Source organism: Dermacentor silvarum, chromosome 5, assembly GCF_013339745.2.
Source record: "Dermacentor silvarum isolate Dsil-2018 chromosome 5, BIME_Dsil_1.4, whole genome shotgun sequence".
Classification (NCBI taxonomy): domain Eukaryota; kingdom Metazoa; phylum Arthropoda; class Arachnida; order Ixodida; family Ixodidae; genus Dermacentor; species Dermacentor silvarum.
Genome location: NC_051158.1, coordinates 19,587,126 through 19,612,352, shown reverse-complemented (window position 1 = coordinate 19,612,352; position 25,227 = coordinate 19,587,126). Strand labels below are relative to the sequence as shown.

The following is a 25,227-nucleotide window of genomic DNA, read 5'->3' as shown; positions in this document are numbered from 1 at the left end:
TTTCGATCCATTGTCACAGTGGTGCACCGACGGGGGGGGGGGGGGTTCGGAGGTTGTAACTCCCCTCCTGAGGCCGAGTTAACCCCCCTTTTTTGAGTACTGCAACTAAGATGTAAGATGCAAAATCGTCTGCACACTCGCAAACTTGTGCAAAAAGCGCATTATTTTGACAATTTCTCGTGAAGAAATTGAAATTAGTGCTGTTTAGATGGTATTGGCAAACTAAGGCAAACTGTCAACGGGCCCTGGCAGAAATCCTGGGTGCGTTACTGCATTGTAAGCATGAAAAAAGTGCAAGAATATTCCTTTAGAACGTTTTGCCAACTCATTTTTTAAATGGACAATTAGGTAATGGAATCAATTCCCCGAAGCTGTAGTAAATATAACCGAAAATAGTTTTTTTTTTTTCAGCATTGTAACTAATGACTGTCTATTTCATATGCACTTTGATACTGCATTTGTATTTGTATTGATCCTGTATTGTTTACGCGATTAGACATTGTGTTCTGTATTTTGATTTCCGGCAGTTAACTTCTGCAGCCATGTATTCAAATTATGTTGACTTTGTATACGCACCCCCACCCCTTCTGCAGTAATGCCACAACGGCGATGCAGGAATTTTGTAAATAAGAATAAAATTACTTTTCTGAAAAAGTAGCTTATTAATTATTATATATTTTTTTCTAAACACATGTCTGGTCACATTACAAGACACACAAAGGCCTAACATTTGTGGCATGAGTTGCCTTGGTTGCTTGTGTAATGGTTAAAAACACCAGTGTTCTGATTCGCAGGATTTTGCTTTAAATCCTATGGCTGCCATGACTACACATTTGCATCTTGAAACTTCAAGGCAGGTCATGGGGCAAACTTGCATTTTGCCCATCCGATTACCATAAACCCCACAAGGCATCCCTCATTCAGCTGTACAAGGACCCCACTCAAAACGGCCCAACAGGCCTAGCTAGACCAGTACCTGCTGCAACTCGCGGATGGTGGCGTGCAGATGTTCCTCCCGTCGTTCACTGCGCTGGTCTGCCATGGCCAGGGCAAGCTGCAGTTCTTCAATGCGTTGGAGCAGAGACGTCTTCTCGGACAATGCCTCGGAACGTGCCTGGTCCATGGCCCTACATGTTTCAGTTCCATGAAAATGTTTCTGTCTGGTGGTCATCTGTAGAGCTAACCCAAGGGCTGCACTGAATATAATAAACTACGTACTTGCTCAAGCAGAGCACGGGAATTATAGACAATGCAGTGGTACTAACAAATACGTCAGCACAAGTCATACAAACACAATTTAGCCAGTGCAAACAGGAAAACAAAATTACAATTTGATGATCGAGTGACTCTGCAAGAAACAACCTGTTAAAATGTTGTCTTCAGAGAATTTTCAGCAGAACAGCTGTGTGACTGCGTAGATATGAAAATGAATATTTTGGTATACGTACTAGTATGATGCTATGAACAAGAAGAAGGGGAACTGAAGGGCCCAATTTTCGTTAGTCACAACAAAAGGGCTCATGCAGACGAGTGTAGTGCCGGACAGAGGCAATGACGTCACTGCACTTGGCTCGCTGGGCTGTAGCCAATCAGAGCAGAATGCACGTCATCTTCAGCATCAGCAAACGAAAAGCACCTGACTCCACACTTTGCCTGACTTCGCACTTACTGGCTGCGAGTATGCCCTTGCCTGAAACTAAACTCCAATGTACAAGTTCCCTTTCATCGACAATCTAGAAAAACTGCAGCGAAATACATCGCAAATGCACAGTGCACGAAGACAACCTGTCAATGCATATAAAACAGTGTGAAGTCTGAACATCCTGTACCATCCGTGAGTAAGATATATTTATCTTCCAGGGAGATTAGCTCACCTTCCTCTGTGACACATGGTCACGCCAACACTTTATTACCATCCATGCAGTGAATATTCACTATCATTGCTATATCAGTGCCTACAGTTGAAGAAAAAATGGCACCACGCCTTTTCAATGCCAGCCTGCTTGTTTCTCGTCTGCTGCCTACACTCATCGAAACTGCAGTGCAGAAAGTGTAGTTTTCATGCTACACTACAGCTATAAAAAAATGGCTTCATGTAGGTGGGCGGAGCTGCACTTTTCTACACCAAGTAAAAAAATGCCGACTTTCTACATTAGCTACACTCGTGCAGCCAGTGTGGGTAAGAAAGACAGCCCTAAGATGTAGCCAACAGATATAAAAAGGCAAAAATGTTCCAAAAGCCGAGTGAATTCATGATTGAAAAACGTTATACTACGACTTAACAAAACAAATGAACAACCAAAAGGGTATAGATGTTTTGCCACCTATGCTGGTGGCATCTTCAGTATGCACTGACACAAATGAGGGGAGGTGACTACTGGCTACAGGGCATAGTTTCGACCTTGACAATGCGACGACACTGGCTCGAGAGCAAAAGTGAGGGAAAAGAAGTCTCCTGGAATCCTGGTTTATCCGTCGTGATGCATCAGCATACAACACCAACCATGGCCCCCTGCTGGACATTTACAAGGACGCGTGTGATAAATAGACTGGGACCTCCCCTCATTTGTGTCAGTGCACACTGAAGATGCCACCTGCATAGGTGGCGGAACGTATATACCCTTTTGGTTGTTAATTCGTTAAGTCGGAGTAAAACATTTTTCAATCAGACATAAAGAAAAGTGTTCGCGCTGTCCGCTGACCCCACGCAAAAGAGGAACGAGCGCCTTCTCCCTTTTGCGCTCAAGTAACCCTGTCGTTAGGTGGCGTTAGCTGCGTAGCACTAGCGCCATCTCTTGTAATACACCGCAACCACACCGACCGCTGCCACCGTAAAGCCACGCGGCGAAGCCGGTTTACAGGAGATGGGAGCCATGCGGGGAAAACAACATCAGGAGACACGTGAGAGTCGCGCATTCCCACCATCTTCCATATAATAATCTCAGTTACTCAAACTAAAATGTAAAGAGATACTTCACTCAAATTGGCAAGGTGTATTGCCTACCTGCGGATCTCTTCACCAGCAGCCATCTTGGCACTTAGGGATGCCTCTTCTGCTTGCCTCTCAAACTCTGCATTGGCATGCTGCAACTGAGCTATCTCACTGCAAGAATGCAAAACAGGCAAATGAACTGCAAGCGTGCAATCTCTACCATGCAAGAGAGTGTAATTCAGCTGCAAATGGTAGGCAAGACTGCACACATAGAAAAATCTGACAAATTTACAGAAAGATGTCAGTCAGAATCATACTAAAACAAAAGCTCTAAGACAATGCTAAATGGCCCGGAACATCCTTTTATTAAAAGAACAGAGATAGAGCAGCTGAAACAGAGATTATTAGCGACTGCCATCTCTAAACCGAACATGCAGCATAATCATGAACAAAGTGTTTGTTTTCTATTCTTGCCATCTCAGACCATGCTGTGTTACTCTCGTCTCAGTGTGAACGACTGTTATTTTCCATGCTGGACACTGCATTTCCTTAAAACCATCATGATAACGATCAAATGAGTTTATAACATGCAAACAAGTGTGGATACGATGCGCAGGTACTATAAGCTGCAGGTATGACAACGGTGGCAAAAGGTGCTACAGGAGGAGGGTTCACTGCAGACACAATCTGGACATAAAATTTGCTTCCAAGTTCTTTCGGTTGACATAATTGACACATCATAATTTATGCTGAACTGTCAGCATATCGCGGTGATACTGTAATGTGGCAGCACACAGGTAAGCAGCACACAGGTGGGAAGGCATGTGACAAATCTAAAGTGAGGAATCATAAAGCACTTTATTGAGTGAACTTGTGCTGACTAACTCAGCAGCGATAGCGGTGATAACAGTGTCAGCAGCCTCGGTCAAATCCAATAACTGGCTGGCAATTAGCCATCAGTTTACAGGGTGTAATCATGCATATCAACCAGTGGTTATCAAGGTAGTTTGAGAATACTACTACATGAAGCAGATTACATACATCAGATATTGATCGGCCCAGCGTGCTAGGAGCTGCAGCACTTCGTGGCTAAAACCTGATAGCACCAGTGAATTTTGTGCTGATGCCCAAGCTAAACTTTGATCAAAAGCACAAATACCAATGTCATGTGGCAATAAGGTGTCATAGCACACAGTAACAAAGTGAGCAATGTTTTACCTGTATGCAGCGTCAAGCTTGCTCATGGCGTCATCCAGGTTGTTGGTTGATTCATTAAGGGATTCCTAATTTTGAAAACCAAGGATTCAATGTCACAAAGATGGCAACATTTCTATTAGCCACCAAAACTGACACACACAGAGAGGGAGCAGACATACACACATCACCTGCAGTTGTTAGAAGCATAACTTCAGAAGAAATTTTGGTGCCTCGATGCGCAGGGTCAGATTTATTTTCCTCGCAAAAGCCGGCTCTTCATGATAAGTACATGTGGTGACAACTCTTTGACTTTACCTATGGCTAGTGCTTTAACTGACAGCAATCATGTTCTTTAACAAGTGCAGTTGTTAGCAGTGTATTTACGGACACCTTTCTATCTATGTTGGCTTTTTCCAGTTCAAAAGAAATCTCAGCACACCAACTGCCCCATTTACAGTGCTGAGGCTATCTAAAATATTCAAAGCACCATGATGACAGACTTGGAAACCTAACTTATTTAAGGTACAATGATTAGGTAAGTCAGCAAGGTACGTAGATGAAGCTTTTAAGATTTGCAACTGTCTTGTGGCACAGGAATACAAGGATAATGACAGGAGAGCACAAGATAGGGGTCACGTACAAAGCAGTCAAGAGACGGTAAGTAAAACAAGAAGACAAATATATATTCCACACAGCGTAATTGGCTGTCAAAGACAAATTTTAAAGGTAGAAAATCAGGAGCTGTATTTTATAACAATCCGTTTCATTTTACATTCTTTTTGTCTTTTTTCATTGACTCAGGCACTGCCATGCTAAAAAAATAGTGTCCAGTCTCTCACCTGAAGTGCTGTTGCTTCTCGCTCCAGCTTTTGTGTTGACGACGTCAAGTGCCGTATTGTGTCTGGCATAGGATGAAAAGAACACATGAAATAAAAGTTCAGTTCTTTTTGCTGCATGAACATTGCCACAGTATCACAAGCTTGTAAGCACTGAGTGAACAGTAAGTGCCCACATTGTAAGCTTGCCTAAGTTAGAAGCAGAGCATTTTATGATAGCGAAATGAATAATAAACTTACATTCACTAACACCTTCTCTAAAAAAAATGTGCCTCAGCTATCTGTTCCTCATTTTTACTAAGTGGAGAGTATTTGGACTGCATAATCAGTATAAATACTCTCCACTTAGTAAAAATGAGGAATTGTCAAGCCTAAACTATTGGTTTTCGCAAGTGTACACACATGTGCATGATTGACAAGTTGGCACTGCCTTCCCTTAAGCATGCACAGATGGGTTTTGTGTCACCCTTCTTTTCAGCCACTGTGTGACCTTACAATTTGTGTTGTCCTTCTCGTCCTTGTGTTCCTGTTTGCATGCCCACCGTTTCTTACCCTTACACTGTGTAAGAGAAGTTTGGCTATGGAGAAGACAGAAAATGTTTACCAATGTGCTTCTTCTCCTGTTCATCTTTGGCACTGAGCGACCGTCGAAGCCTGTCAAGCTCCTTGCTCTGTTCTTCCAGGCGCTCTCTGGGCAGGCACAGACGGTGAAGACAATCATCAGCGCAGCTTTTCAAGCTCTCCTGCTTCTATTCGGAGACAAATCAGATGACTGGCGTTGATTAGCACAAGTACTATAAGATCTGCACTGTGTAAATTCGATTCTGAATTTTTGACAATGTCAAGTTAGTCTATCATATTTGTGAACAAAAGCTTTCAAAGGTTTATAAGTTTGCCATTCTTATCTGACCTACACCCCACAGAAAAAGAGAGACAAATAATATCGAGTCATATAATGCACTGATTAATTTGTTTTTTTACCACTCTTTGCCGCCTCAATATTGCCCTTGTGTTACATCCAGGTTGATAATTACTGTATACAGTTAAACCTGCTTATAACGAACCTCCATATAACGAATTCCTGGATATAACAAAGTTTTTCTATTCCCCGCCGTTATCCATAGAAGCACATGTATTTGAGACCTCTATGTAACGAAGTGACAGCGGGAGACCCCCTCGAAATAACGAATTTTCCCCGCCGACAACCCAGAGATTTCGCCCCAAATTTTGTCATTTTTGCGCGAGCAGGAACTGGAAACACCTTCTCCGCCGCGACGGAATGCGAAGCGGCGGCGTCGCGCTTGGCGCGCTCGAATTCACGGCGACTGCGAGGCAAGAGCGAGCGCACGGGTGCGTGCGTCCGAGCGTGCGTGAGGCGGGCCTGCATCCTTCGACCCGGCGATCTTGCCGCCGCGGGCGTGACTTTTCCCCCTCCCTTCATTCAAACCTGATCCCGCCACTTGTTGCAGCTGGCCTAGCCCGCCAAGCCGGCGCTCTCCTTTTCCAGTTGATGTTGCCGAAGAAAAAAAAAAAAAAATTTTTTTTTTCAACGCGCTGGCAGCGCCACTCTTTGCGCAAGTCTCTGCGCTTCACTTCACTAACCTAACCTAACACTAGCGCTACAACACGTTGGTGAAAATGAACCCCTCTATAGTCGAGCGCACCGGCGGCTTCCGACATGCCGCGACGGGCCCGGCGCCGAATTGGCTCCTGAACCATTTGTGCGTTGGTCGCACCGACTGCGCCGACCCACAATGCCATTTCGCGTAAACAAATAAAGGCACCCATGCTGCTTCACCGACGGTCGCAAACAGCCGTTCAAAGCCGCACCCGGGCTTGGGATCGTTCTGCGCATGCTTTGAAGATAACAGCCGACGGCTCGCGCGTCAGAGTATAGAGGAGATGGCGTTTCGGCTGATGCAGCGCAACCGGCGCAGCGTGACTGGCTGCAAACGACGCTGGCCCGCACGCCGATAACGGCCTCTTCGATTATCCATCCCTGACAGTCCGGGACTGCCCGAAGCAGTGCTTCCAGCCAATGAGCGTTGCATGTGCAGCTTCTCGGACAGTCTGGGACTGTCAGAGACGGATAATCGAAGAGGCCCATTGTCAGACTATAAACGGGCCTTATACGATGCTACGACGCCATCAGTAAGCGGTAAGAATCGAGTAAATACAGTAAGCGTTTCTTTTTCAAATTTTCGTGCCGAACCTGCATATAACGAAATTCTCTCTATAACAAAGTTTTTTAGGAATTTGTCAATTTCGTTATATCCAGGTATGAGGGCTTTTATGGTACTTAAGGCCCCTACTTACCAACCCACTATCATTAAACAGATAAGAACAAGAAAATCAGTGATGCGAAATGCTGCACACTAGTATTTGACATTGTTTTTCCAAACAGTATATATGTGTTGACGTCTGTATGACAACATGCGTCTGCTAGGGTTAGGAACACCCAAAATTGCAATACTATAACAAAACAAAATGTGATCTCTAACTCTGTGGTAGAGCCAACATGACAAAACGCAAGTTGCTTTTGGGCTTTTCATTCGTTGTCAGCATGGCTTCAGAACCCTATCATGACGACACGACCTACTTGTGAGTCTTGATGAGGTTCTCCATCTCCTTTTCCTTGGTTCGCAGTTTCTTGATGATTGTCGACTGCTGCAGATGCTGCTTAGACAGCTTCTCTCCTGAGAACGTCAAGAAGTGTACGTGCATCAAAACGATGCGACTGTCCTTGCAATCTCACAAGCAATATGTATCCCCATAGCACAATTGAGGTTAAAGAAATTTACCTTCTGACATGAGCTCAGCAATCTGTTCATCCTTCTCCTTGAGTAGAACATCCATCTGGGAGATGCTCACTCTAAACAACAAAAAAAAAGGGGGGGGGGGGGGTTCTCTTTATGTACAATACCTCAAAGCAACGATAACTATTCCAGGATACTGACTAGTTTGCAAACACACCACTGTAAACTTTACACCTTCAGTACAAACATTCATGAATTATTACTTATAATGAAAAACATCATATCAGTGTGCAGATGTTGGGAATCTGAAAGCAGGGCCATGGTGATGGCCTGATCAGAACAGTTCGGTGCACTGCTACTTTCCTTCACATATTAAATCAACATCTTGAGCAATTTATGCCATCATTTCAAGATTATTTTCACTTGCTAGCTATGCCCATAAGTGCATGTCACGCTTTGTTGAAAGTTAGCATTATGACCAAACAAACTTACTTGGACACAGCCTCCTGTTGCACAGTCTCGAGTTTGGCCTTCAGAGAATCTCTTTCCTAAAGAGATAAAAAAAGAGGGGCAGAGGGAAGGGGTGCTCACGATGCTCACTGTGCCATAAGCATAAGGCAATGCACCAACTTTCACTGCCACTCTTCCCAGTGTCTGTCTTTTCTTGTGTAGGAACAGACGGAACACAGTATTGTGCACAAGTATATGCTGTAGTCAAGGCACTGTTATGATGTTGAGCAAGAGCCAAAATAAATGCCTCTGTTAAAAATTTTTCTTCAAGAAGTCGATTATGCCGTCTGGTGTTGGCACGAATAAAGCACAGAGCTCTGGACAGCCCGATGAACTGTATTGGTATTCAAATGTTTGCATCATTCAAATATTTGCATATTTGCAAATTCGTTGCATGAGCTAAGCTCCTATTCCATATTCTCAGCTTGATGAACTCAGCTTGTTTCGTACACGAAAAGGTTTATTCAACAACAAGGCTGAAAGCATCCCTTATGCATTCATTTGCAGGAGCAAAGAGTTCAGAATTCATTACCCTAGCCGTGTCCAAAAGCTTAGTCTCCAGGCGGGCGAGGCGGTGAGTGAACTCTTGCGTCAGCCTTGATGTGTCCTGATTGTCCTTGACCCGCTGCTGCTCAGATTTCTGCAATGCACTGCACATTGAAGAGCACTGCTTAGATGGAGTGTTGAAACTACCATTGGACAACAGAGGCATAGAAATGACACCTAGGTGACTCGTGCTGGAGTTGCTGTACATGCTCCCAAAAAGATCAGCAGTGACGACAGAATAGAATGATGATGTCAGCACGATAACGAGATTTCACTGAGTGACACCTAAGACAGCCAAGAGCAGTCCTTCCAAGAATGCTGAGAAATGACTGCTGCACTGAAAGTTATGCTGTGAATAATTGCTGCATCATGCTGTGCGGTGTGTGGCCAAGTTGCACTACGACTGCAACTTGGCTGCATTGATGTAATCACCAAGCCCTAATGTAAATCACTTTCAGAGCTATTTCAAACTTTGTCCATTACACAATATTACTATGTTACAGTATCGGAAGTGTCCATCGTTTCTTTTGTTAAGTTATTATTCCTCAGAACTCTTTATTTGCAACTACATACTCTAAGCTTTGATGCTTTATAAGATATAATATACTGAAAATAATTTTACAACAGTCCAATTATCAGCCAATCCTTAAATGTGGGTAAGCGTTGCTGCTTAGAAATAAGAATATACCTTCATTTTGTTGCGATAAACACAATGCCCTCTTGTCTTCGTATACTAGAGTAGGTACTGCCTATTGCGATTTATGAATGCACAGATGCCACCACTCTCCGAATCTGCGTGGCACATAAAACCCCACACAATATGCCGAGCATGAAAGCAGCTTTATATCCGTAGTTATTGAATCTGGCTTCCACTAGTACATTGCTGCAGGTCTATAAGTTTGATTCTCAGTGTTAAAAGGTCATGACATGGTCATACAACTATTCTCAGTTTATCATTGTAACTGAGAGTAGAGAAAGAGAGCCAAAGACGTCTAATAATTAAAAAAAATGTATGTACATATCTTAAAAGGCAACCCCTGTAGTTTTTCCGATGAGGTGCCTAGATTAGGTGAATTGTTTCACTACCGAGAGTAGAAGGGCCAATATAATTATGCACAGAAGAAAACTGAGCTCTCAGCACATTTCAAGCAAAATTTCCATTTGAAATCACTGCTTCTAAGCCCCTTCTACCAACAGTGCCTGCTGTTTCGGCATGGCTTGTACGACGCCGAAAAGTGCGGGAACACCGCTGTGTTCTCGGAAGGAGGGGGGGGGGGGGGGGGGGTTGTGTACGCTGTCAGTGTTTTGGTAAGTGCTTATTGGCTGGCCTGGGGTGCCAGCGGAGAGGAGGAAGGCTGCTCCATCCTGCTTGCCTCCTCTTCACTCATACAGCTCTAGCCAATCAGCAGTGGCCGAAATGGACAGTCCACTAGGTGGACACTGACAGAATAATGTCAGTGTACTGCTGTGAAAAATTTCAAAACTACATGTATGCCATGCTGGCGTCTCCTTGCTGTGCAAACTTTGGCATCCAGCAATGCAGTAAGGATATCACCGTTGCATTGCGCCCAAATTTCTTTCACTTACGTAATAAAAAGCGTACAAACCAGAGAATGACTGCAGAAACTGTGTCTGGCTCACCACCGAGAATCGTGTGTGAAAACAAAATCATGTGTATACCATTCACACTCAACCTGCAACGCACTTCATCACCTGCAATATATAAAAAAAATTAAACTACAAATTTTCTACCGTACCGAATGCGCTGAAATTTTGTGAGCTTGCTGTTGATTCAACATGCAATACATAATTCATGCTCAAAAATTTAATGTCATGGACCTTTTAAGCAATGGGCCAAGTCTTCCTTTTCATTGCCATATGGAGAAATGTGAGCCAAGTGGTGAGGTGAAAAGGTGGCTTGGTTGATGATGACATGATGGAACGGACAGACACAACCCCAATTTCATGCTCTTAACTGCTGTAATATAGACTTAAATAAAAAAAAAGCAAAAAGGACAAACACTGTATATTTAAACATGTTGTGTCTATTTGAAAGAAAATGTATCGGCAGACAACAAGATCTATTGGAATTGTACTGGTTGGGCAATCTTTCAGTGCATTCCATAATATCTACAGTTTGTGAAAACATAGGCGTGTATGATATCTCGGAGGTGGGGCAATACGTGGAGACCAATAGGTAAAGGAAAAGTACTGTACATACTCCTGTATATACTCGACTACAGGCTGCACTCATGTAAGGGCTGCATCACCAACTTGGCAGCCCAAAATTTGAAGGAAAAACATGTTGAAGTAAAGAATTTGAAGACTGAAGAGAGCATTGCAGCATGTGTGTGCTCTTGGATTCTGAGAGCACGGCGTGCATGGTTTTCAGCCATTGTTATGAAGAGCTTTGACATCACAGTCATATTTAACGTCATGGAGGGCAACTGAGGACGACTGTATCTGTGAGTGTGCTACTGAATTGAATCTGAGCAGCGGTGACATTGACAATAGTGAGGACTACAGATATGCATTAGCAGCATGGCGTGCTTGCGTGAACAAATGTACGCACTATGAAAACAACAGCGTTCGCTCTTTTTGCACAAAAAAATCAAGAATAGTACACACAGCCAGAAATATTAGACCGCAGGCCCACCGCCATGTACCCGCACCTCGTCAAGATTGTGAAAAAAAGGTGCAGCTCTTAAATGAGTATATACGGCACCTGCCTAACAGTGCTAATTCGCAACTAAATCTTATTCAGTGCTTGTTGAACCTTTTTTTTTTTTCAACTGTTCCTAGTGATTTTCAATTTTCTGCTAATATGTAGTACTACCTCGGCAAGTTTTCTGCGGTTGGGATGCTAGGGCATGTTTGAGAACAGACATTAGGAATCACGGATGTTGGTCTCGCACCTCTGTAGCGCAGCATTGCTGTCTGCCATTTCAGCCATCTCCTTGCTGAGTAGGAAGACCTTGCGCTCTCGGGCATCCAGGACGCTCTGCAGCTTGTTTAGCCGCTGAAAAAACAAAAGGGTAAAAAAAGACTATTTAAAAAAAAGACTATTTAAAAAAAGAAAAGAAATCCGGAAAAAGGATCTTGGCTGAGCTCAGGATCCAATAACATCAATATGGTCAGTGAGAGGTGAAGAATGCATTAGCAGGTGCCCCTCATCTGTATACTGGCACCAGTGAACTGCCCTTGTTCAGAATCCTGTCTCCTTTCCATATGCTTTGTATTCATGTCCTTACCTTAGGTTTGCTAAGGCACACCTCATCCAGCTGGGGGAGCTCTTTGTTTGTGAGGTGTGCCTTAGTATACCCTTATGTGTGAAGGCAAGGGACCACCTCATAAACGCCAACTTCAAGAAAATTTCACTTTAGTTGCTCATTTTTCTGGCTAAATTAGTACCATATGCTATTGAGTAGAATATTCTATTAAACCAATCATTGCAAAGTTTCAGGACTCGTAATTGTCTAATTTTCTTTTTTTAGTTGAGATAAAAATAAACAGAGTTCTTGCCGTTTGCTGGCGACAGCTACCCCTTTTTGCGTGATTGATCATAGAGGAAAAAAATAAAGGAAATGCATACCTTTTTTGAAGCATCTAATTTTCTTACTAGCAGCCTTTAGAGGGCCCATCACCAGGACTGGCCACTTTGAGCTGACAAACACGGTGCATTAAATGCGTGCTAACAATCGTGTCTGCAAAGTATTACACCACTATGTGCCGCGAAAAGAGCTGAAATTTCAAACCAAATGCAGTGTGCCCTTCTCCTAACTGGCGTCGCGCTCCCAGCTGGAGAGTCGACGTCAGTCACACAAGTGTGCCTACGTAAATGGCAGTGCTGCGACGTCACTCACAGTGACACGGGACTTCGAGAATTATTCAAGGCAGCATCAGTTACTTGTTCAATATGTTGATTCAATAGATGATTTAAAGTTTAGAGAAATAGTAAAACCTACAAACTGAATGTCTGGGAGTTTTTGTTTTGCTTCGTACCTTAGCAACTTTCGTCTGCTTGTTCCCACGTCGTGCTGTCATGCAGTCACGCGTGCAAGAAACGGAACTAGTACAGTCAAACCCGGATATATCGACCCCACATATAACGAATGATTGTGCATATCGAACCACACTGTAAAATCCCCGTGAAATTATTATTATTTATTGATTTATTTATTATTTTATATATCGAATTACCTATATATCGAACTATTTCGCAATCCCCTTTTGAGTTCAATATATACGGGTTGGACTGTATCTGCTATTTTATACCGGGTTCCAGCGCACGATTGTGCTCTTTGATCTGCTTGCGTCTGACTCCGTGCTCGTGACAGTGGCACTAACTTACACTGCTAATCTGGTGTTCCTGTGCACAGTGCTGCACGAAACGAGAAAAATGCAACCGCTCGCGCATGGGAACGTCACCAGAGAAGCGCCACGCAGCAAAAACGCAAGAGAGAAAAAAAAAGAAGAATGAAGGAGGGGCCCGTGACGTTTCTGTCGCGCGATCCTCCAGCTCCGGTAAGGGCTAAATGGGGGAAGTGGAGAGAGTGTATGTTGGCGGTGACACTCACCTCCTGAAGTCAGAGGTTCATAGCACATTAAATACTTCTATCCCTGCTATTAACGACACATCATCTGCACTAAAGCAGATGATGTGTGCAATAGGTAGTTTGCGGCTACAACGTAGGTCCCAGCGCACTGCCGCTGAGATTTATCAGCATGCCGCGCGCAACGACTGATCTCGAAGGTCATGCTAAGAAGCCATGCTTTCTTAGCCATGAATTACCTTTGGCAAACTCTAATGGCCGCATTTCATTTTATTCAATTTCGATATCAGAAACATTTAACTTCACAAGCCTTTTGTGACAGCTCCACACCTACTTCAAACATAAAATTTTGCATGGAGGCTGCTCTATGTATTGTGGGAAACGGCTTGATCCCGCAGTCCACGCCAGCAGGCTCCAGTCTCTGCCGGCCACGCCCAAGGGCGCCCAGCCATAGCTCGCACGTGCGTCCTCTTCTTCGTCAACAGTTGGCTCTGATGCCGCTAATCATGTCGGTGTTCCCACACTGCCCCTCCCTCTGCGAAGGCATTGACGGCACTGGCCCACGGTGGCTGGCAGCGACGGCATGACACCCCTACCGGTGGGCGAACATTGTAGGCTGCTAATGCACCGAATGAGGATCGGCGGAGCCGGAAACGTCCTAGTCATCAAGGTCTTCCAGGAACCTGCAGGCCCTAACCTGGCTGGCTTGCAGGACGGACTCCTTGCGAAGACTGAGCAGACCAGGTGGTGCAGCCTCGGAGTTGAGGTCTTGCAGGAACCTAAAGGCCCTAAACCGTCCCCTGACGCACACCTGGTCTGGTTTTCCTGTCCGACCTTGTTCTGACGAGTGCAAAGAGCAGGTCGCCAGAAGGAGCCGCTGCCCCTGCTCAATGCCGTGCCGCCACAGAGATATAGACTGCACGGCACCACTGCACACAGGTGACAAGAGGGGAAGATCGCAGATGATCCCGATCGTCGCTCTAACGGTGCCACCACTTCTATCGTTGGCAATTGGCATCGAGCTCCCGAAATCTCACTGGAACACTGGACACCGTTCATCATGTCCTCTCGAGCCGTCTGTATAGAACCATGCACTATGGTTCTATACAGACGCTCTGTACAGACGTTCTATACAGACGTTCTATACAGAGCTGCTCTTGAGGTGGTGTTGGCGCCATCGTGCTCATGACGTCACCTGCGCCTGGGATGCCCTTCTCGAACGGCGGTGCCAAAAGCTGCAGCAGCGCGTAGGAGACCACGCCACCACCAGGTCCCACGCCAGGCTCGATGACGGCGACGGAGGAGAAACCGGCGGAAGCGCTTGTCATCGAACACCAGAGCTGCAGCTTGCACCGCCGAAATGGTCACCCAACAGGCCAGGGTAGGAGTCGCTACTGGCCGTGGAACGGGCACCGTCAGCCTTCCCCACGACCATGGTCCATCCCGAAACGCAGCCGGGGCCCCACATTACGGGCGTCAATGTGGGAAACGGCTCGATCCCGCAGTCCACGCCAGCAGGCCACGCCCGCCGGCCATGCCCAAGGGCGCCCAGCCGCAGCTCGCGCGTGCGTCCTCTTCTTTGTCAACAGTTGGCTCTGATGCCGCTAATCATGTTGGCATTCCCACAGTATATACTATCTGAAGCCAGGCTTTTTATGTGGCCCAAAATTTCATAGCAGTTGGCCTTTGTGTGACAATGATGCAGCAAGAATAATCAGAAGTTCCTGAATTGAACCACACTGTTTAAGTCTGATCACTGTCTTTAATAAGTCATTGCACATTCCAGAGCGGCGAACGGTGCTCACATCGCCTCAGAATGTGCCTCAGTGTTTGTAGTATACAGTAGCATGCAAAAGTCTGAGGACTCCAAATGCCGGAAAAAAGAAAACAATGTTTTTCTTCACAGCCTAGGCACGCAGGCTGAAATCAAGTGGTACAGCCTATGTGCATCTGTTCGACCAATGCAATGAATTGATAAAATTCCATGTCACACAGCTGCACAAGAATAAATAGAAATTTTTGCCAGATGCCTTGGTCTCTAGACTTTCACTCTTACTGTATGTACAATCTAATTAGGATGGACAATCTAATTAGGATGGGCAATCTCACTCTCAGAGTGATGACAACACTAATGAATGTTCCGGTACATCTCGCCAAGAGCAGTAACATTATAACAGCGATAGTTCAGTGAAAACGATCACTAGCTAAAAGCAAAAAATGTTTTGTGAGGCAATACATTGTTATATGGCTCCCTGCTACCTGCAGTGACAAAGTCCTCTGGTTCTTCTTCAGTTGGTAAAGCATCTTCAAATCATAAGTATATGGTATATGATAATGTTATTTCACACTAGAAAAACAAAACACAGAAAGGCAAGAAACTATAAAAATTGATGCACTCACTGCTCTAAGGCCTTCCACTTCAGACATGTCTTCTAAACTTTCAGTAGTAGCAGCACCTGCAAACGTTGAGAAATAGAGAACACTATTACAGGTTCAGAAGTGTACCAGTGCAGAAATACAGTCAACTCATATACTAATACAATCGAACCCACTTATAATGTTACCGATACCGGTTTTAACAATACATCAAATATAATAATGAGCAGCTGGCGCACAATCAATCTTTTTTATGCGCTCCATGGCAAAATAAACTGCTTACAACAATGCTCCCATTCCACATTATTGGTTATGGCAATTAAATCTGGCTGCTGGGTATGTGCGCCATTTAATACAACTTCAACCTTTGACCTTTAAGTGGTAACTCTTCTAGGAGTATACTGTGCTGTATGCCAAGTTGAGCAACTCAGGAAATCAACTTCTATTAGATCAAACACTATAAAACAGTGGCCAATGTAAACTTAAATACCATGGCCACTATAAATTTAATAACAATATCGTTTGTCAAATTGGTTTATATACAATAGGTTGCCATGACCTGCTCACATGTAGACATTACCTAGCGCAGCCAACCATAGAAGGCAGACAGCATAGTTACAATGACACACACACTGAGTTGTCTGTGTCACAAGCTTTCTTTCTGCTGTTCTAATCCCTATTTGGATCAGCTAGCCAAACATCACAATCTTATTTACAGGCGGTTATAGACAGTTCTGTGGAAGCCCACAGGTGGAAGGAAGTTCATGAAAGGGAAAAAATTGTCACCGACCCGACTGTAGCACAAAGCTCCAAATGAAACTCGTATCGGTTTCCTTTGTAGCTTTGCGCTACAGTTGCGTGGATGACAATTTTTTCCCTCTCAGGTGGTTATGGACAAACATGATACTGAAATAACAAATTACTCACTATGGTCTGTTATTCCATGGGCAATCTTGTCATAGAGTGATTGCATGAAATGTGGCTACCATTTTGCAGTACCACTTCCACAATGAAAAGCTGCCCCTCACTCCCCCCCCCAATCTGCTGATCTTCATTTTATTTTCAGCAGTAATGTGGAAGCTGTGAGCAGGACTCAAAGATGCTGCCCATGACACTTTGTGTCTTCCCCCTAACAGCATGCACAATAACAGCAAGGTTAGGTCAGGTTCAATAAGTGTCCTCTAGGTAACCTAATACAAATTGAAGTGTGCTATTCACAAGAGAAGACCTATCAAGGCCTGGCAACATGCTCCCATTTCATTTAAGTATAGCACCAAGATGATTAGGCATTCTATAGAAATTAAACTTATCTGTTGCAGGCTCTTGTCAATGTTCATAAAGTGGCCAATGGATTTAACAGCTGGATAGGTCACTTTCCATGCAGATAAAAATGCACATACTACCTCAGAAATGCTATAACAAAAAAGTGCATAATTTACAGCTGCTTGTATGTTTCCTTCTTACCCACTGGTTATGTAAGCAGACTAGTTCCACTTGGAATATGGGTTAATGTTCTTAAAAAGGAGCAAGTATGTACAGAAGTCTGAACTGTTAACAACACTGAACATGCGTGTTAACAGTTCTGAGGTCTGTACATCTAACCGACTTGCACACAGTGTAAACAAAGCATGCATAGCACTGAAAATCTTGTAACAGACAGCAACCAGTATATTACAAATCTTACCCAAAGGGAGGCCCAGTGGGTCCTCAGATATCCCAGCTGCTTCAGCTCCCTCAAAGTGTTTCTCATCATGACTGTCTGACTGTATGGTCCACAGGTGCCTTGCTGGTGACACTGCACTAAACTGGTCAATGCTTGACCCGCCGTTAACCGATGAGATGATCTCGATGTCTGACGAGGAGACTGTTTCCCCTTCTTCATCACCAGATGGACTGCTCGACTTGCGCGAGTCTTCCGTCTCTTCTGTTGAAATTCTCACAAACGAAGCAGATGAACTCGTCTCTGCAGAGTGTACGCTCCCGGCCATTGACTGTGTTTCACACTCCTCCTTCAATGCGGCGGTCATAGAGGTATCCGCTTTCACTGTTGAAGTGTCACCAGTGTCACCGTCTGCTTGATCACCGGACTCGGCTGCCATCTGCTTTGCTTCGGGGAGAGTGCTGATCTCACCAGCCCCTTCAACAATCACAGATGCGACGACAACATCACCACAAGCACCATGTGTTTCAGCACTGTCTGCTTTTTTCTCAGCAGTGTCTTGTGGAGCATCAACAGCCACCCACAAGTCCTGCGGCAGAAAGCCATCTGGTACCGTCTCGGATTCGTAAGGCTGCACGATTTGGCTTGAATGTTGAGGAGAGTCGCACTGTTGCCCAACAAAGCTGTCCGACAACTCGACCTTTGGTGAACCTAATATCCCAGAATCCTTCTTTAGATCTATTGACAACTCATCTTTTGATGACGATTGGCTAGCAGCTGTTGACGTACACGATACCTGATTGGATGTCAAGCTGTCCTCTGCAGATGGGATGCTAGTCCCGGCAGCAGACGACACAGCTGGATATCCAGAGCTAGCAACGGGTTCCGGCTCACGCACGATAACACCACTATCTTTTGGCTCTTTGGCGGTACCTTGCCAATCTGAGAATGACTCTCTGCTCTGACTCAGTGGCGAAGAGCTTCCAGGAAGTGATGATGATCCCAGCAGCGTCTCAGTTGACCCGTCAGACTCTGCAGACTGTTCCAAGGGTGGGTACGGTGACAAGTCGATGTTCAACGGGCTTTCCCTCCCTCCACTTGCAACAGCCGCTGCTGTGTCAGGTGACGTGCTTGACGATACTGCTGCAACAAATTAAACACAGCACGTGTTGCTTATAACATAAGATAAAACTTGCAACATCAAAAAAAGAACTGTCTTTAACCCCTTCCATGCCACGGACAATGAGCTCAGTTCATCGGTGTGTTTATGGTAAAAGCCGATAAGGACCGGACTAGCTTGTCAACAATACTGTAAATTTTCTTTCATTTTCTTGCACAGTGCTGTTAACCATCAACTTTACAATACTGCCTACATTTTTTTCAATAAAAGATAACTCGGTAAGAAAATTCGGCCATTTTAGATGAGTATTTAGGATAACAGTGTGGCAAGGAATGGGTTAAGTCGTGCTATTCAAGTCTGTTTTGAGAACGGATTGCTTCACAGTTGGAAGGAGGCCCCGTCGGCTGCTAAAAGATCAAAATTAACGTATATAAAGCTGCTTAACGCCTAGGGAAGCAGCAGCATCGTCTGCTGAATTTAATTTTGTTAAGTTGCAGTAGCTTACAGTAACCGTGGTTCGTAGGGGTCACCAGTGCGGTCGGTCGGGATCGAATTAACTGAAGCGGCACGCTTTCGAGTTAAAAATAAATGAGACTTTCTTCTATAGCAATTGTATGGTTTGTCCCCGAGACTTTTCAGGGCATTCAAATTCAGCAAAAAATCTAATTAACCAAAGTCTAATTACCAGAAGCCGACTGTATTTCCATACCCCAAAGACACGATTTGTGCAAGCTGGTACTGGAAGCTACTGCCAAGCCATCAGTGATGTTCAGTGGTGTTATACATGGCCAACACCTACTTGCACCAGCAGAAAAAGTAACAGAGGAAAAGAGTACATCTATTTAGAATTTTCTTGAAGTCATTCTGGGTTCAACTTATTTCCACAGCTGACTTAATAAATCATCATCAGCCTATATTTTATGTCCACTGCAGGACGAAGGCCTCTCCCTGCGATCTGCAGTTACCCCTGTCTTGTGCTAGCGTATTCCAACTTGCCGCCTGCAAATTTCCTAATTTCATCATCCCATCTGGTTTTCTGCCAACCTCGACTGTGCTTCCCTTCTCTTGGTATCCATCAGCCGGTATACAAAGTTGTTCGTTACTAGTTGCAGACTTCATTCACCTATGTCACCAGCTGACATGGTTCTGGTTGGTTGCAAGAGGACAGCCGAGGCCTCCGTGAATGGCTTGGCCACCGCAGATGAGGTGGCCTCAAGAAAGGACTCCCAGCCCGACACCAGTTTCGACTCTGCATCAGCGACATCTCGTCGGCTATCAGGCCTTGGATCACGATGAGATGGTGTTGGCTGCTTGGATGTCGGCTGCTCGGATTTCGAGAGGTCGTCGCCCAGGCCAAATGAGAGGAAGAAGGAATCCGTGTCTGCAAAAGGATAAAACGGACAGTGTCATGGTACCTCAATTCTGAGGCTTTATTTGCCAAAACCGCAATCTGGTTATGAGGCACACCGTAGTGGAAGGTTCATTTTAACCACCTGGGGTTCTTTAACATGCATCCAATGCACGGTACACAAACATTTTATATTCCCCCCCAATCGCAATGCATGGCCAAAATCAAACATGTGGCGTACTCAGTAGCACAACACTACAGCCACTAAACTACCACGGCAGGTTGTTTTAGTGTTCCTGATGCTGAAATAGCTGCTAATAAAAAAAAAAAAGACCAACATGTCGCTAAAATTACTGATGAAAAACATTTCTAGAAATTTCACTGCAACTAATATAGTACTTTATAGTAGTGCACATTTATCTATAAACTTCACAAGTAAATGAACTTTCGAGGCTAGTTGCTGGGATTAGCTGAGCATGTAAAGTGCACCAACAGATTAACATTTTCAAGCCTCCTATGGAAGCAGATACATTAGACTGCACATCTGATGTATGAAACATTTACATCATTATATTATCCTTAATTTTCCTCATGTTCCTGATGTGACACATCATATATGAACACGTGAGATCATACATAAAGAGAGACATAACCATCTAAGGCAATTTCACACGGCCTTTTGAACTATGACTTACGACAACAAATGTTTTTTTCATGGATGAAAATAAAATGAATCGCCCTAAATAGAATAAGTGGTATTAATGATAAGCTTCTCAGAAGTAAAAACTAGGTGTCCTTTTAAGAGTGGCAGAACCAAGACTGGTTTTTACAAACACCTTATTACAGATCCTCATTTTCTCAGGCATTAGCTAACTGATTCATTAACAATATAAGTCAAGTGATGACAAATATAAGATAAAAAGAAAGACTTGCTATCTAAAATTTTGTGGATAAGTAAACAAAAAGAGGTTTCTGGAACTCCTGTGACAAACATACCTAATGGAGGCATAAAACAAGCGATATAAGTTCAAGTGATTAGAACAAAAAGAAAAAGATCTACACTTTGCCAGATAAATGTGTCAATGCAATGAGATGTTAAGCACAAGAATAACCTTAGATTCACTGCTGCAACGTGCCAAGAATGAAAATGCAAAACATACGAGTCTGAGACACAAGTCAGCTAGTGGCTTATGCTCAAACAAGAGACTGACTCCCGTGAAGGGCTTTCAAAGAGCTACTGCAGAAATTTTATACAATTAATTTGTTCAAGCTCTTAGCACTTCTAGCTGTCAATTAATTTGGTCTTACATTGTCACCTGCTAGCGCTTGGTTAGCTCAGATGGTAGAGCGCCCACTCAGGAAATGTATTAGTCTGATGCTTGGACTAAGATGAATTTGGCATCAACTGCAAAGTTTACTTTCCAAAGGCATTGAAGTGGGTCCCTCCGTGCCATTTTGCTGCAGTCAGATGGATGGAAATTCTTTCTTACATAAAACCGACTGCACCTCATATCACCAACAAATAAGCTAGCATCACTTGAACAGTGGTATAAACATACCATTAGGAAGGCTGAAACCAGATGCCTCATCAGGTTGGATGTCAAGTGCCCGGTCGATCCGTTTCTGGGCCGAGTTGAGGGCAGACTTGGCAAGGTTGGCTATGCCCACCGTGTCAAACCAACTCATGGGAACACTGTAACAATGATTGCCATGTTTATGTCATGTTAACAGCTTGTCATTATCTACATCAGTGATTTCAGCTGAGCAGATGCAGCAAGCTGGCAGATCTCAGCTTTCAACTGCCACTTTCTGCAGAAGCAGAACACACACTTTGCGCACAGCGTGATTCATACAGCCTTCCATATGATGTTTCTTCCACATGATGTGACTTTTCAGTTCCCTGCTGTCAAGCAGTTGAATTATACAGAAGTATTGCAATCTTCCAATTTTATTAAGCTTGTCACAACATTGTTGTTTTCGTGTTTGATTAGACAGTGAAGCTTGACAAGAATATATCTAGCGCTAACAGCCATTTTCCCTGGCCTCTTTCTCCTAGGGGGTTATTCTGTAAGCGTCCACCTAGTGGACATGTCCATTTCGTCTGCTGCTGAAGTCCTGATTGGATGGGCTGAGGCACACGTCAGAAGGGGCCGTATTCTGAAACGATCCACTTCGGCGATAATATCGCCTCGCCGACAATATCGCCGTCAGGCACGCGCTGATTGGCTGGTTGAGCAAAATTGGATGATGTCGTGCTCAACCAGCCCATCAGCTCATCTAATTTTGCTAGAACAGCCAATTAGCGGGCGCCGTTGGCCAAGGCGATGATATCACCGAAGTGGATCATTTCAGATTAAGGCGCCAGGAGATGGGCGCCTTCAGCCAATCAGAACTTCAGCAGCAGACGAAATGGACATGTCCGCTAGGTGGACACTTACAGAATAGCTCCCCTAGCTATCAGTTTTACTTCATGACACCAATGGCAACCTACGTGCATGTGAACATGATTTGCAGGTACAATCCCACCTCTTCAATCCACAATGCATATTGCATTGAATGAGACTTGCTCAGATTCATAGCTGAGTAAGTTATGGAAGGTCCGCAAGGACATGCTCATCACATCATCCCATACTCTTTCATGAGGCCTGCTTTGTCAGTTTTGCTGACAGCTTGCACAACAGCACAGACGTTACAGGCATACTTTTGACATAAAATAACTCTTCTGTATGCTGTACCATGCCTGTAATGGAATGCATGAGTGAGAAAATCATAGCCATCAAAAAATAAATCGATATACTCCTATGATCTTATGTTGTTACGAGCTCAATGAAAACTTCAAAATCATCGATGTTTTGGCAATACTGAAAAAGCGCAAATGAAGTGAGAATCATTTGACCACGACAGTCATGGAAAAATGCTGTAGTTTGAATAAACAATAAAACAGTTGGGTTATGACAAACAGCAACTAGATCACTTTACAATATAGAGGTCTTTCAAACCCCTTATTACAAGTAAGGTTTCGAAGCTTGGGATTTGACGGCCGGGCAAGTTCTGGTAATAGCATTCGCGCCGTGCAGTTGTCCTTTGAATACATGACTTAAAAAAGGGAGGGCAAACGAGTGGATTGCGATTGATAACGGCTGTTTGCGCTCACAACCATTCACGGATGTTTTCCGCACAAGTTTGAGAAAACGATTCGTCGCCTGACGACACTAATAACATGTCCTTCGCCATGCAAAACAATAATCGGTAGAAATGAATACAACAGTAAACAAACTGGCAGATCATCGATCGCGTAAGCTTAATGCTGCAAGGAAGTAGAAAGTCAAGAAGCAGTCCACTTCCGTTGCCTGAGCTCACGTAATGCTTGAACTGATCTTTCCCGTAACGCCACTACATTGTCTACTGGCGAAATGAGCGCCTTACAAAGCGCACCAGATAAGCACGTAATGTCAAAGAAAAGAACAGCACCCATAAAAGAATTAGCTGCAAAACTGCATTTACGCAAGGTTGCACACGGGGCCGACCCGAAACGATGCATACCGTCGGTGACGAAACCATGTTTAAGACGCGTATATGGTGTAACAGCGATCACGCTCAATCCAACGCTTGAGCCGATTGTAGTGGACTTTTGTCGCCGCATCTAACAGCGTTTCATCGGGTGCAACAACATCAAAGAAGCACTCATGTCACAAATAAACACGACTGCCAGCACAGCTGATACGAGTAGCAGCGTCGACGTGAGCGACTCGGATCACCTTTGCGGTCAACACAGCATCACTCAGGAACGACCGGGTGGTCCTCAGAGGTGCTGGGATCACTCGAGGCAGGATAATCAACAAAGCCACGGGCCTACATTAGGGCGCAAACGTCGCCACGAAGTAAACTTTGATTCTACACATACACATCGCCCGTTCTACAGAACTCTGGGAATGGGACGGGCTGTTGCAGTGTTGCCAGCCGCCTTTATCGGAGGAATGCCACATTGGCGCGCATTTTTGAATTCAATGTTTCGTGACATTTCTTTCCGAGAGATGCCATAAAAGACTGTCAATTTCTGTGAATGATAAATATAGAAGAATGCAGAGCAGAAGCTGCATCATCCAAAAATGCTGTTTCTACCTTGTTGAGCTTTGAAGTATGGTGTACTGGATATTTGAATCTATTTGGCTTCGTGCGTCATCCGTGCGCCTATATTCGAGCTGCATTTGTTCCCCTATGCTACATTGGAGGAAAACAAATAAACCACAGAATAAGCTTCCTCCGTGCTTCAAAGCCTTCGCTGCTGTACCGGCTTCGTGCGGTGTCGGTACCGTATATAAGTCGATATACGCCGATTAGCTTGTGACCTAAAATCACTTTCCTTAGTAATTTTAAACGTTATTTTGTACATTGTCTTCTAATCGAAACTCCATAATAACTTATAGAAATCGCCACATAACAAATAGACGGCTTATATTTCTTTTTCGCAGGCTAAATGATCATAGGACCAAATCATGCATGCTCTCAAGCGGATTAAGGGTCAGGGCACTGATGTTTTCGTGGACGAAGCAATAATTTCGCTCATTTATTGCTGAAACAGCGACGCAGTTGGACACAGAAAGGATGAGGCGGACATATACGGTAGAAGCCATATGTAAGTAAATCACCTCTGACGCCCGCGCTCTTCGTTGCGCTTATTTTAGGCGTACGTATAGACAGCATTTTAATGACTATTTTTGCGGTCGGAGGGGTGATGTTACACAGTGCTTAAGCTCCAAGTCGCCTCCTATAGGCTCTCTCTCTATCTCTCTCCTTTTTCTTTTTTAATTGGGGGTTGAGATAAGCGCGCTAAATTCTTAACTTTTCCAAAGGCATAAGCACGTGTAAACGACACCGTCCAGAAAAAGTAGGCCGTGTATATACAAGCAACACCACCTAAATAACTCGTCCTCGGTGGCGTTTACATTTCTCTACACGCGTATGAACTCGCTGACGGAGAGTGATTGTGAAGAGGAAGAGACGCTATTTTCCGCAACCCTTTAGGGAACATGAATGGCTCAGCGCCATGGGGGAGCGAACATTAAGAGCAAAGAAGGGAGAGCGGACAACTTTCTGTGGCAATGAAGGCAAAGCTACATAAGCGTCCAAAAAGGGGCATTCGTGCGTTTGCTGAAAATGGCCTCTAGGCCTTTCCAAATTTATTCATACTTTGATGGACCGAAGGGGGCTTGCAGAGCGGCTCACCTGAATGTTATTAGTGGACGAGCCCCGAGTGACTCTTGTTTATTGCGCAGCAACTTCCGGTTTGTCACAGAGGTGGGACGAAATTAATATATATATATCATACAATAATTAAAACAAGTAGAATCGATGGTTCTGCTTATGGTTGACGATATATATGACATCAGAGC

At 44.3% G+C, this 25,227-nt stretch overlaps 1 protein-coding gene across 3 annotated transcripts in view; it reads right to left on the bottom strand.

The window, feature by feature from the left end:
- The window catches only part of LOC119452997 (TATA element modulatory factor), a 45,162-nt gene extending 21,391 nt beyond the window's left edge, over positions 1 to 23,771 (bottom strand). For 2 of the 3 annotated variants that reach the window (XM_049667471.1, XM_037714970.2), the window contains exons 1-15: positions 23,593 to 23,771; positions 21,394 to 21,527; positions 19,610 to 19,867; positions 17,391 to 18,509; positions 15,731 to 15,786; positions 11,693 to 11,796; positions 8,764 to 8,881; positions 8,214 to 8,269; positions 7,767 to 7,837; positions 7,565 to 7,661; positions 5,570 to 5,655; positions 4,969 to 5,030; positions 4,151 to 4,215; positions 3,005 to 3,103; positions 977 to 1,127 (exon numbers count right to left, since the gene is read on the bottom strand). In XM_049667471.1, coding sequence (XP_049523428.1) covers positions 977 to 1,127; positions 3,005 to 3,103; positions 4,151 to 4,215; positions 4,969 to 5,030; positions 5,570 to 5,655; positions 7,565 to 7,661; positions 7,767 to 7,837; positions 8,214 to 8,269; positions 8,764 to 8,881; positions 11,693 to 11,796; positions 15,731 to 15,786; positions 17,391 to 18,509; positions 19,610 to 19,867; positions 21,394 to 21,520 — 2,469 coding nt within the window. In that variant the 5' untranslated portion in view covers positions 21,521 to 21,527; positions 23,593 to 23,771. The remainder of the gene's footprint in view (positions 1 to 976; positions 1,128 to 3,004; positions 3,104 to 4,150; positions 4,216 to 4,968; positions 5,031 to 5,569; positions 5,656 to 7,564; positions 7,662 to 7,766; positions 7,838 to 8,213; positions 8,270 to 8,763; positions 8,882 to 11,692; positions 11,797 to 15,730; positions 15,787 to 17,390; positions 18,510 to 19,609; positions 19,868 to 21,393; positions 21,528 to 23,592) is intronic. The other variant, XM_049667472.1, reaches the window with a different exon arrangement.
- Positions 23,772 to 25,227: the final 1,456 nt, after the last annotated feature.